Source organism: Schistocerca nitens, chromosome 5 (assembly GCF_023898315.1).
Source record: "Schistocerca nitens isolate TAMUIC-IGC-003100 chromosome 5, iqSchNite1.1, whole genome shotgun sequence".
Lineage (NCBI taxonomy): Eukaryota > Metazoa > Arthropoda > Insecta > Orthoptera > Acrididae > Schistocerca > Schistocerca nitens.
This window is the reverse complement of record NC_064618.1, coordinates 659,072,680-659,085,312: the sequence shown is the minus strand read 5'-3', so window position 1 is coordinate 659,085,312 and position 12,633 is coordinate 659,072,680. Positions and strand designations below refer to the sequence as shown.

At 42.2% G+C, this 12,633-nt stretch overlaps 1 protein-coding gene across 1 annotated transcript in view; it reads left to right on the top strand.

Moving 5' to 3' along the window:
* Nucleotides 1–7,786, top strand: part of LOC126260644 (uncharacterized) — a 91,350-nt gene extending 83,564 nt beyond the window's left edge. The window contains exon 6 of the mRNA XM_049957981.1: nucleotides 7,292–7,786. Within this exon, the coding sequence (XP_049813938.1) occupies nucleotides 7,292–7,786 (495 nt within the window). The remainder of the gene's footprint in view (nucleotides 1–7,291) is intronic.
* Nucleotides 7,787–12,633: the final 4,847 nt, after the last annotated feature.

Here is a 12,633-nt window from a genome sequence, read left to right as displayed (position 1 = left end):
AAACTGCTAATAAAACGTTTCGCTTGTTTACATCTGCTAAGTCGCACGATTCACAGTTCATGTTAGAATCAGTCACAACTTTATTACACGAAGTATCTTATAAAACATATGTTCACAGAACTAAACTACATTTTTACTATGTTATTATCTGCTTTGCGCGCAGAAGCGCGATATTTCAATTCAGTCTTATAGGGCGCACAACGATGATCTTAAACAGCGCGGGATGCAACGCGAGCCACACCGTTCAACCCCTTGTGAAAGACTGATTAGACAGCCCTAATTACTTCGCTTCGTAGCGCACATTTTGTGGGAGCCGAAGATACACGTAATGCTTCGGCTGAATATCGTTATTCTAATGTTAATAAAAATTTTTGTAAGAGTGAGATATGAAACAATTGAATTAAAAACTGCCATTTAAAATTTATTCAGCGCAGTAGACAATTGAATGAGAATTATACTTCATCAAATGTTTATAAATGAATCTTAGAGTTTGGTGTGGTGGCTCCAAAGTCGTTAGGCAATCAGACTATCCTGCTACTAAACTAGCGCAATTTCTCAGGCAGTTTGGTACTCACTGTACCATGTGTTGTCTGCCTCTCGCTCCACTTTCAACGTGATACCTCAGCTGCTGCAATCTCCACCAAACTATGAAATGAGTCTTGGGATGGAATATTATGTTTCCAAAGACAGAAATGTCACAATACACTGAGGTGAAAAAGATATTAGTCATGGGATAGCGAAATGCATATATATTGATGGCGGTAGTTTCTCATACATAACGGCAGTGCATTAGCGGAGCTGTCATTTGTACTCAGGTGGTTCACGTGAAAAGGATTTCGACGATATTGTAGCCGCACAACGGGAAATGATAGAGTTTGAATGCGGGATGGTAGATGGAGCTAGATGCCTGGGACATTCAGTTCCAGAAATCGTTAGGGAATTCAATATTCCACGATATACAGTACCAAGAGCGTGCCAAGAATACCAAATATCAGGCACCACCTCTGACCACGGACAACGCAGTGGCCGATGGCCTCCACTTAACGACCGAGAGAAGCGGCATTTACGTAGAGTTGTCAGTGCTAACCATAGAGTAAATATCTCTGGAGTGAGCATTGAGTTCTGCGCATGTTGTCAACATTAAACCAGGGTTGTCACGAGTTTTCGGGACTTCGCTGTGCGTGTGTGCTTTCCGCAGAGTTTAAAGTTTATAATATCAAGAGTTTTTGTTGTGTTTTCACCGTTTGTTGATAGTGTAATAGCGATGGTGAATTACTGTTGTTGCTACGGATGCAAAGAAAACTATCTGAAAGGAGGGATAGTAACTTTTCAGGTTACTATGTTCAAAAATTTCGAGACGCATTATAATTAAGGCTTGATTCCGTAGATCTATTTTTTTACGATTTTATGACTATATAATAGATATTACGTCTCGTACAAAAGCTTACAAACAATCGCTTCCTCTCGCAAATTTCCTAGTGGAACACGAAAGGGAATGGTTAGTTGTTTCAGCAAATACTATCCTCCATGCGTTTATCAGTGACTTGTCGATTATGTATATAGATTTGAAAGATAGGAGACAGATATATTCAATAGAGTGGGAGTCTGTAATTGTCTTCGTACAATACGTGTGTCCAAACCTTTTTGTTTACTATAAAGTTACAGTAGGATACCATGTTAAGTGTGTCTAGGACATGGAGAATGATTATGTGTGATTTATATTTTAGTTTCCCGAAGGATGAACAACGAGTAAAGATGTGGCTCCAGAAAATGAGGAGGAGTAATTTTGTCCCCACAAAATATTCCGAAGTATGTTCAAATCACTTTGAAGAGGAATGTTTAGACAAAAGAAAAATTTGGACGTGTGTGGCTGACGGTAGATGCTGTACCAACTATTTTTAATTTTCCACAGCACCTACTACTAATTTCTGCATTCAGCTTAAATACATTTTCTGCACAAATCAAATAAAAAACACAATAGTGTAGCTAATCAAAGTACACATTCATCTTCTTTGGTGTATTTTGCCTTCAATTTATTTTCTTCACCATTTGATTAAGAAGCGTAAAATATTATTAAACATATCCCCAAACTCTTTCAGTTGTGTCACTTTCCACTTCCCTTAATGGTGTTATATGGGCTGACTGTTACATGACTAACTGTATTTGCTTTACATTACATTTATTCTCCGATCGTCTTTTTTTTCCCCTTCATACTCAGTCTACTATTTATTTAATAAACCAGGAGCAAGTACGTAAAATGCGTTAAACAAACACTTCAAAGTGTCACCAGTAAGAAAAATTGTGGTTTAGGTCGCAAAAACGAGAAAATAAATACGCAGAAATAGCAGAAAAAAGGACAAATTAGCAGGGATATAATCGCTAATGTATGGCAAATTCGGTGTTTTTCGGACACTTTGTAAAAGTACTAGCGTACTGTCTAGTCGTTTTGCAAGACTATCACTGCAGAAATGTACGTCAGGCTCAGTAATACTATAAAGTGCCGTATCATACCGAAAACTACCAAAAATCGAGTGCATCTGAACTGTGACACCTATCGCAAAGAAGCAGAATTCAATATCACTTGCCCTTAAAAGTTACGTAGCTGGTTTATTCCCGGTATCAAATGGATACTGTTAAAATGTCTGCGCAACATATATAAATAATCCACGACACGTACGAAAAGAATCCGTCTGTACTAGGGATGTAGTGACATTCGAAATATACAGGGTGCTATACGAACAAACACACGACGTCCCGAGAACACGTGACCAGGCCGGAAATGTATGTTGACAACACAAAATCTGTTCTGCGCATGTGAATGCTCACTCCAGAGATATTTACTCTATGGTGCTAACAGACTGCGTGAAATAATCGCAAAAATCAGTGGGAGATGAACGACGAAAGTATCTGTTAGGACAGTGCGGCGAAAGCTGGCGTTAATGGACGATGGCACCAGATGACCGACGCGAGTGCCTTTACTAACAGCAAGACACCGCCTGCAGCTCCTCTCCTGGGCTCGTCATCATGTCGGATGAACCCTTGTCTACTAGAACACCGTGGCCTGGTCAGGTAAGTCTCGATATCAGCTGGTAAGAGCTGATGATAGAGTTCGAGTGTGGCGGAGACCCCGTGAAGCATTTGACCCAAGTTGTCAACGAGGTACTGTGCAAGCTGGTGGCGATTCCATAATGGTGAGAAGTGTGTTTACACGGAATGGACTGGTCCCTCTGGTCTAACTGAATGGGTCATTGACGGGAAATTATTATGTTCGGATTTTCAGCCACTCATTGAACGTCAGGTTACGAAATATCGATGGACATTTTATGGATGGCAAAGCGGCTTGTGACCGGACCACAGCTGTTCGCGATTGAGCTGAAGAACATTCTGGACAATTTGGGCGAATGATTTGGCCATGCATATCGTCAGACCTGAATCCCATCGAACATTCATGCGAAATAAGTGAGAGGCAACACTTTCGCGATTATGGCCGCTATGCAGACAGCGTGGCTGTATATATTTCCTGGGAACATCCAGCGACTTGTTGAGTCCATGACACCTCTAGCTGTTGCCCTACGCAGGGCAAAAGAATGTCCGACACGATATTAGAAGGTTTCTAACGACCTTTGTACGTCATTGTATATAGCGCCAAATGTAGGACTCACTTATTAGGCGACCACGATATTATTGCACTCGTGGGTGAGAGCGCTTTGGTCGGCTTACCGCGTCAGCGCTTAATCGGGGTTGCGGAGGGAAGGAAGGACGGTACCACTACAGTTACTTAACGAAAACTGCACTGACCTTAATGATAAGTTACGAAGTGAATGCTCCGGCACACAAGGAATAGACGCCAACTTTAATTTGCTGTAGTCCCTTCACTGGAATCTGTTGCAGTTTCATCTGCTGTGTCAATTTCGATATCACCGTTGTCGTCATTTGCTGCATAATCATCTTCTGTCTCCAAACCAACATTAATTATTCTTTTCTCTATTGCTTCTTCATTAAACCATCTCTGTGCCAGTATTCATTTTCAATTCCATTTGAGTGTACAAGCTTTTAACCAATCCTGTTGGGTAACCTTGGATAAAGAGTATTTGGCCGTTTGTTTTAGAGCATGTAAATTAATGGTAGAAGCCCTTTTTGCTGCATTTTTTTATTTCATTGTATTCCACATTACGTATGTAGAGGCCATATCACAGTAGTATGGTGTAAGCATAGAACAGAACACCGCTTATTCTTTAAAACGTCATATTCTTTAAAGATAGACTTTGGCTTATTCTAACCCCAATTTATAAAATCTCATTTATTTTTAAGTTTGGTTTAAAACTGATTTTGTTCTGAATGAGCCATTCAGCTATATCCTTCTTTCGAGTTGCAGCAGTTGGAGCTTTATTTGTTTGAACAGTATGATACAGTGCGTAATCAAGAACAACAATAATGCAAGCTGCGATGTTAGAAATCGGTTTCTCTTCTAAGGGTTAGTGAACCACATTCAAATCATCGTGGTAATCTTGGGATTTAGATTCCGAATCGTAAATTAATTTTGCTCCTTCTATGGGTCACATCGTACCTCCAGCATGTGCAACAATAGCTCCTGGGCCTGCACTGCTATTAGTTATTTGCACCCGGAATTTACTTATTCTGCCAACGCTTTTTGGTGTTATAATGCATACACATCTACGTTTCGCCCGTTAAATCCACTACTCAATTTGGCAACTTTTCGTTATTTCAGATAGCTCTCAGGTACTTCACACGCTTTGTACAATGTAGGAAAGCTGTGTTAGTCCTCTTTATTTTTTCATATTCTGAAACGAGCTCCCGTCCCTTCGAGAATTTTCCGAATGTCTCCTTTCCCCTTGAAAATACAAGGAGCTTTCTCATCATTGTAATTTCCTTCTTCTGCTTTATCGAAGTCTCCTAGAGAAACTTCTTTTTTAGAACGCCTTTGTTATCTAGATGTTTTAACTTCTTCCCCAGTTTCTTCCGCATTTTATAAGTTTTTAAACCGAATTTTGCTGTTCTTTCTGACTTGCCTACCATTTCAGCCGCTCACAAGATTGCTTTCAGTAGAAATATCATTACCCGATTCTGCCTTTTATCTTCCTGGAAAAATTTTTCTGTTTTTTAATATAAGCTCCTTTTCACCGGAATGTGTCAATTGCCGCGACATATTCCTCTGTTTTCCAGTATTATCGATATTCAAAATTACAGGTAACACCGCTTTGCACTATAGACGATATTGTTGAAGGAAACACTGAGTACAACTGACCTGGAAGCATTAATGCGTTTTGCTTAGTCGCCGCTGTACTTGTTTACTTTAATGTCACCGCTTGATTTCGAGACTGGCCATGGATGGCCAAGGGCGATAATACAGTTGTTGGGTAGTAGCAGAGTAGACAACGGCTGGAGCGTGTGGAGTGGGACGGAGTCAGAGAACACAATTGCGTTGCCGCAAAGTAGATTGAGGTGAAGTCATGGGGTACGTCCTAATATCATGTCGGACCACCTTTCTCTCGGCGCAGTGCAGCAGTTCGCCATGGCATGGACTCAACAAGTCGTTTGAAGCCCCAGCAGAAGTATTCAGCTATGCTGCCTCTATAACCGACCGTAACTGCGAAATTGGTTTCGGTGCAGGATGGTGTGCACGAATTAACCTGTCGATTATGTCCTATGAATGTACAACTGTACTCATGTCGGGCGATCTGGGTGGCCAAATCATTCGCTCGATTTGTCCAGAAAATTCTTCAAGCCAATCAAAAGCAATTGTGGCGCGGTGACCAGTTTGGGAATATGAAGTACACCAATAGATGCAAATGTTTTCCAAGTAGCCGGATACAACCATTTCCAGTCCATAATCGGTTCAGTTGGATTAGAAGACCCAGTCCATTACACGTATACACAGCCCCCATAGTTACGGAGCGACCACCACCCTGCATGTTGCCTTGTTGACAACTTGTGTCAATGGCTTCGCGTGGTCTGCGCCATACTCGAGTCCTACCATCAGCTCTTACCAACTGACATTAGGACTTACCAAGCCACGGTCTTCCAGCCGACTAGGATCCAACCGATATGGTGACAAAATCAGGAGAGGCGCTGCAGATGATGTCGTGCTGTCAGCAAAGGCACTACTATCAGTCGTCTGCTGCCGTACCGTATTAACGCCAAATTTTTCTGCACTGCCCTAGCAGATATGTTCGTCGTACGCTCCACATTGTTTTCTGCGATTATTTCACTCAGTGTTGCTTGTCTGATAGCACTGACTTCACCAACGCCTCTGCCCTGCGTCTTGAAATGGAGGTCGTCGGCCACTGCGTGAGTAGTAACGCCTGAAGTTTGGCATTCTCGGCACTCTCTTCACACTGTAGATATTGGAATATTGAATTCCCTAACGATTTCCGAAACTGAATGTCCCATGTGTCTAGCCCCGACTACTATTCCCCTTCAGAGTCTGTTAATTCCCTTCGAGGTGCCATAATCGCGTTGGAAACCTTTTCACATGTATCAGTTGAGTGCAAATGACAGGTCCACCTATGCATTGCCCTTAAAATACCTTGTGTACACGATACTACCGCCATCTGAATATGTGCAAATGGCTATCCCAGTACTTTTGTCATCTCAGCACATGCTCCATGCTTCTGCACAAAATGCATCACGCACTCTTCTTCTTACCTTCACACTATTGTGACAAAAGTCACAGCTTTTGTGGCCCGGCATTCGAGACACCAACCCAGCATTTACTACAGTGCTGTTCTGAGGCACCAAGGGATCAGCAATTTAGTATTGGAGGGAAGCGTGGAGGGTAAAAATCGTAGAGGGAGAGCAAGAGATGAATACACTAAACAGATTCAGAAGGTTGTAGGTTGTAGTAAGTACTGGGGGATGAAGAAGCTTGCACAGGATAGAGTAGCATGGAGAGCTGCATCAAACCAGTCTCAGGACTGAAGACCACAACAACAACCACTCTCATGTCTACTATAACCACCGTTGTCTCAGCATTTTTATTCTTATATTGTCTCGGAATATCTTTTCAGCAAGAAAAAGACGCTTCAGTCTGGAACCGCGTGACCGCTACGGTTGCAGGTTCGAATCCTGCCTCGGGCATGGTTGTGTGTGATGTCCTCAGGTTAGTTGGGTTTAAGTAGTTCTAAGTTCTAGAGGACTGATGACCACAGATGTTAAGTCCCATAGTGCTCAGACCCAGCCAGCAAGGACCTCATATACGTGGCACTCAAGCCAAGAAGCAGCTGCCGAAGGACACAAATAATCTGAAGGCGGTGTCACTCGCTTGCTGCAGGTGGTGCTGATGCTGGGCACGGTGGTGGCGGCGTTCTTCGTGTGTCTGCTGCCGTTCCGCGCCTTCACCGTCTGGATCATCGCCGCGCCGCCGGAGACGGTGGTCTCGATCGGCTACGAGAACCACTACGGGCTGCTGTGCCTGTGCCGCGTGATGCACTACCTCAACTCGGCTGTGAACCCCATCCTGTACAACCTGATGTCGTCCAAGTTCCGCGACGGCTTCTCGCGGCTGTGCTGCCGCTGCGGCTGGGCCGGTGGTCCGCTGGGCCGGCGAGGCACCGGCCTGTCCTCCAGCGCGACCGCCACCACTGTACGCTCCTCGGCGGGTGACTCGCTCTGGAGGCGGCCGGGCCGCGCCTCCTCCAGCTCCAGCCGTAGCCGCAGGGCCGAGCGCCGCCTGCTGCACCACATCGCCAGGGAGTGCTCCGTCTCCGTCCACAACGGCGTCTGCGCCGTCAAGGCCGGCCGTGCCAAGGACGTCTCTTACCTGTGACTGCCGCTACCTGCTGAGTCGCCCCAGTCACTGCTCCCTTCCCAGCGGCCCAAGGGATAGGCCGCAGTCGAGGTGTCTGCCACGCAATGAATGCATCCTCGTATATTGGGGACACCGCAACTCCAACGGTTATTTTGATCTCGGAACACTAAGCGTTATTGCGCTGCCAAAGGTATCTCCCACCCAAAGACGGTCTCTCACCTTGAGAGAGACACATAAAGTTGACCGGTGTCAACCCATCTTCAGCTCATTGCCTGTGCGAATTCCTGTCAATGTCCTGAGAAAGCCTCATCCATTTCATGAGCCTACTCGTATCTTAGGGATGCCGCAACTACTGTCTGCGTCACTCCAACAACTCTTTTCTTCTAGGAACACTAAGCGTTACTATGATGCCAAAAGCGTCTCCCATCCAAAGACAGTTTTATTACTCGAGGGAGACACATGGAGTTGACCAGTGATACCCAACCTCAGATCACTGTCTGTGCGAATTCCAGTCAATGCCCTGAGAGAGCCTCAACTGTTGCGTAAACTGCCCACCCCTCATTTTCTGCACCCATACTTTGTGAATCTCTATGAAGCCTGTGGCAGACGGCTTTTTTTCTTATCGTACCGTATACCAAGTTTTGTTCCCGTTTGATACACAAATTAAAGGCGGGAAGAAATATTGACTGTTTGTACGCTTCTTTGCGAGCTTTTACTTCTCTGTGATATTTATAGGTTTCCCCGCGTATCGGTGTTTCTATGATATTTCGTGAGAACAGCCGAATGTCGGAAACTTGCTGCCACGACGTTGAGGCACATATTCCTCTGACCGAGTTCATAGGAGAAAGGCATGTACTAGTCTTGTTTGCCAGCTTTGGACTGCCTTAACAGACATGACATATTAATGGTCTAAGAACTTTTAGCATCCTTCTTGATAATGGCATAAAAGCTGAACTCTAGATACTACAGAAGATGTAGTAATACACAGTCAAATGGCGGTTTATTCTTTCAAAAAGTATTGCGTGTTTATGGCTCAACACCATCGAACTCTTCAGAAGACTCAGGTATTGACATCTGGCACTTGTTCCGAAATTTCGAGGATTAGTATAATTTCCCTAATTTTGTCTTCGTGATCTCTACAGGAACATATACGGAAGGGACTAAAGAGTATTTATAGTTTACGCTCCGATAGAAGTCCCTTGAAGTTTTCTAAGCAGATGGCCGCGACATAAGCTTCGTTTTTCTTCCAGCATCTGACAGTTAAGATTTTCCAACGTCACTGTTACACTCCCTCGCTAGTCAAATAAGACTATTACCATTCGAGCCTCTCATCTTTATAACCTTGATTCCGTGCACCTCAGCACTACTAAATCATGCGTCGTACAGCTGTTTGTGTGCAGTCTGTTTGGTAGACAAACTGCTGTTTCAAGAGTCAGCAGTAGCCTGCCATTTGTCTTGCCTTCAGCTGACTATGTTCGACCAACTTCGTATTTCTATAAATATGTTGGTCGCTAACATTTGTACAGCATGACTGACTCGAATTGGATTCATCTTGCAGTCTGCATATATCACGCCCTTATGTTTCGTTAAGTCCACAACTTTGAACTTCTCTACACGAAGACCCAGACGCCAGTCTTTGTACCATACTGATATTTTTTCACGACATAGCTGCATACTGCTGGATTTTTTAACGAATAGAACCTCAATTTAGACAACTGGTTCGTATGCGAAAAGCGTGACACTGCAATTAACTCCATCGGTTACTCATTAATATTTAGTTTGAACAGCAACAGTTCTACTGCATTTCGCCGGGGCACGCCAAATATTATTTCGGTGTCTGTAGATGAGTCACTATCCAAGATAATATATTGTGTCTTGTCTATCATGAAATGTTAGATACAATCGCAAACTGTGCTGAATATCCACCGGAAATAGTATCACACAGAATTTGTCCCAAAGTCCGACGTGAATGTTTGTGATACAATCGCACTAACCTTCATAAACAAAAAGCCACCTCTGGCGGCATTCATTGAATGAACCTGAAGAATTACAGATTGCACAACCGTCGTTATTCACGGTTTCTGTACATTCCCTGCACAAAGGAAGATAACCAGGTTAAAATATAATTAACTTTCTCATTTCACCCACTGTTTTACACCTAGCACTCTACGAGTTACGATGTTAGGAAGTGGTCAGAATCGAAACACGTTGTCACTAATAGCGCCTTCTCTCTGGTTGTGAAGAAGATAAAAACTCCTCCAGTGTTCCTAGTAACCTCAGACTATTGACTTTGCTAATCACAATGTTTGTTCAGTAGTAGACGTTAGTATCTCCCTGTTTTTTGGCATCATCCAGTCTCTTCTTCTTGATCAACAATGTTCTGAACTGATATAAAAACCTACTCATCCTCATAAGCACAAATCCGCTGTTCTGGTCATTGATTCTGTGTAAGTAAACAATTATGAAAGAGGTAATCATTTGTTAAAGAAGTTTAAGAATGTAAGTTATCTGTACCACGAAGATAACCTGCCTAGAATATCATCAAAGGTTTTCGATAACTCCCTGGTTTACTATGTTCACTCGCTATTAATTCAGAACAGTAGGCACAGCATTGATACACGGTAGCTGCGGGAAGCCAAAAGGCTGCTGTTGCGACCCACTTTCCTACTTCCGTTTCGTTAATTGAGTGTTAAATAGCGAACAGTACTTTGAATGCCTCAACTTCGCTGTTCAAGGTTCCAGTAAAAGCAACAAGATCAGGGAATGCAACTGGCATCGGCTACGAGAATGTCAGTATAATGGTAGGATTTGAATGATTGGATGAGGTAATTAATATTCTCCAGACGATCAACACAACAGGTATCTGTTTCACATATCAGTGCGCTATGAAACTGAGGCCTCACGTTACTTTATTAGGATAGATTTGGGCAAAATTCATCATGTAACCGTAAAAAGCTATAACTGATACCAAAAATGTGCTGTTACCGATTTGCGGCGCAAACTGAAAAGTTTTTTTCGCAATATTTTTTGACATTTGTCACGTGATTTTTAAGCTTTGGTGTCCGTCTAGTATTCAATACAAGAATACGTCCTGTGAGCCAAATACTCATTTCCACTATTTACTATTTACCTGCGTCTACCGAAACGGCATCTCGCAACTGAGAGACGCTTAGCAGATTACTTTACTCCCTCCCGCGACTCAGTCGTTGCTCCCAACGTTCTTCCATCTCTCTGTAGAGTCTGTTCTCCAACTTAGTTTGTTTTTTCTGCCAATACGTTTCGTCCAGCGCTGTCAGAATCTCTCCAGACTATTTTCTTTCTTCAAAAAAGCGAATAGGTGAACGAAGCTAGCTCATTTTCCTTCAGATGTAAACGTCCAAGTACGCAACGAAATCAAATTCTTAAATGTCAAAAGCTGGAGATGCCGTTTGTTTTTGATTCACATACAGGATTCAGATCCTACTGTCATTTATCGCTTGCTACGACCAATGTTCCTGTAGTTTGTTCCACATCATCACTGTTTTATGGAGGCATCTTTTTGATCTTCAAAACATTAGCTTTAACAGCCTTGTTATGTTTTTCACGACTAAGATGTTTATGTAGAATATCTATTCATACTTTGTTTCCTTGTTTAGACTTTGTACACATCATTGGCACAGAGTTTACATGAACTGGCGAGATATGCCAGTTTTTTGCTCTCTGTTAATGTATTTTATTGTGAGATTATCATTCACAGCTCTCTGTTTCCTATTGGTGTACACCATATGGATTTATCCAACAATCTGATCTCAATTTATACAAATAATTTTTATCTTAAATAAGTACACAAAATAAATAAATATCTGGTAATAATAATGAAAAATAATAAAAAAGAATTCTCGCTAAGTTTATGACGTGTGTAATGACTTTTCAGATTTTCTTGGAACTGTGACTTTCTTTTATGCCTTCGGTTCACCGGCAATCAAACGTTTATTTATTTATTTATTTATTAAATTATGTTTATAATTTGGAGTCTCACTAGATAACACCTTCGCAATTCCGACGGAATAATCTAGCATACTCTCTGAATTAACGGGTGTCCCAGAGTAAAAGCTCGTAGCTCACAGAAATATAGTTTGACCGTTGAATAACAAAAGCATTTTTACGTCTTTATGAGGTTAAATGATTCTGTTCATTTCATATACTTACCAAAGATTGTAGTACTATTAGTTTTATTTTGTTTTATACACTGATATGTCTTCCCACCGCACCATCAATACTTTTTAGTCAGAATGACTACCTCAAGTTTTTCAAAAATGAATCCACAGATAGTATACATAATGTTTCATCTGAAGGCAGACGGTAAATTATTTTTAAAACATTTCCCGTCCAGGCTGTTAGATATATTACGTAGTGACAAATAGCATAGTTGTTTCTTCAGAATACAATTAAAATAGTTCCTCGGTTGCTATGAAGTATATTTTATCTGTGATATAGCTTGAAAATGGTACAAGGTGATGGCTCAGAAACACTTCTTGACTGGTAGGTACATTTCTCTAACAATGTTTTGTTTTATATCAGTCCCTTTATCACTCTATTGCAACTTTTCACTCTAAGTGCCCAGTAATCTATGCAACACACTACACGCTATAACCAGTATGGCCCACATTGACTATTCCTGCTGGTTTCACTCTTCCCTCTGTTTGCTCCCACTCACCAGCAAAAGGCATATGAAATTTTCTGTATGTGTGGACACATGCCGATAACTCCGCTCTTCGGATAAAAATATTATATCCCTCCTTCGCTATACTCCGTTTTGTGAGTCATTTGTTTACTTAATTTTTAAAAATATTCTCTATTCCCAGATTCCTATGACCCCTCCGTTT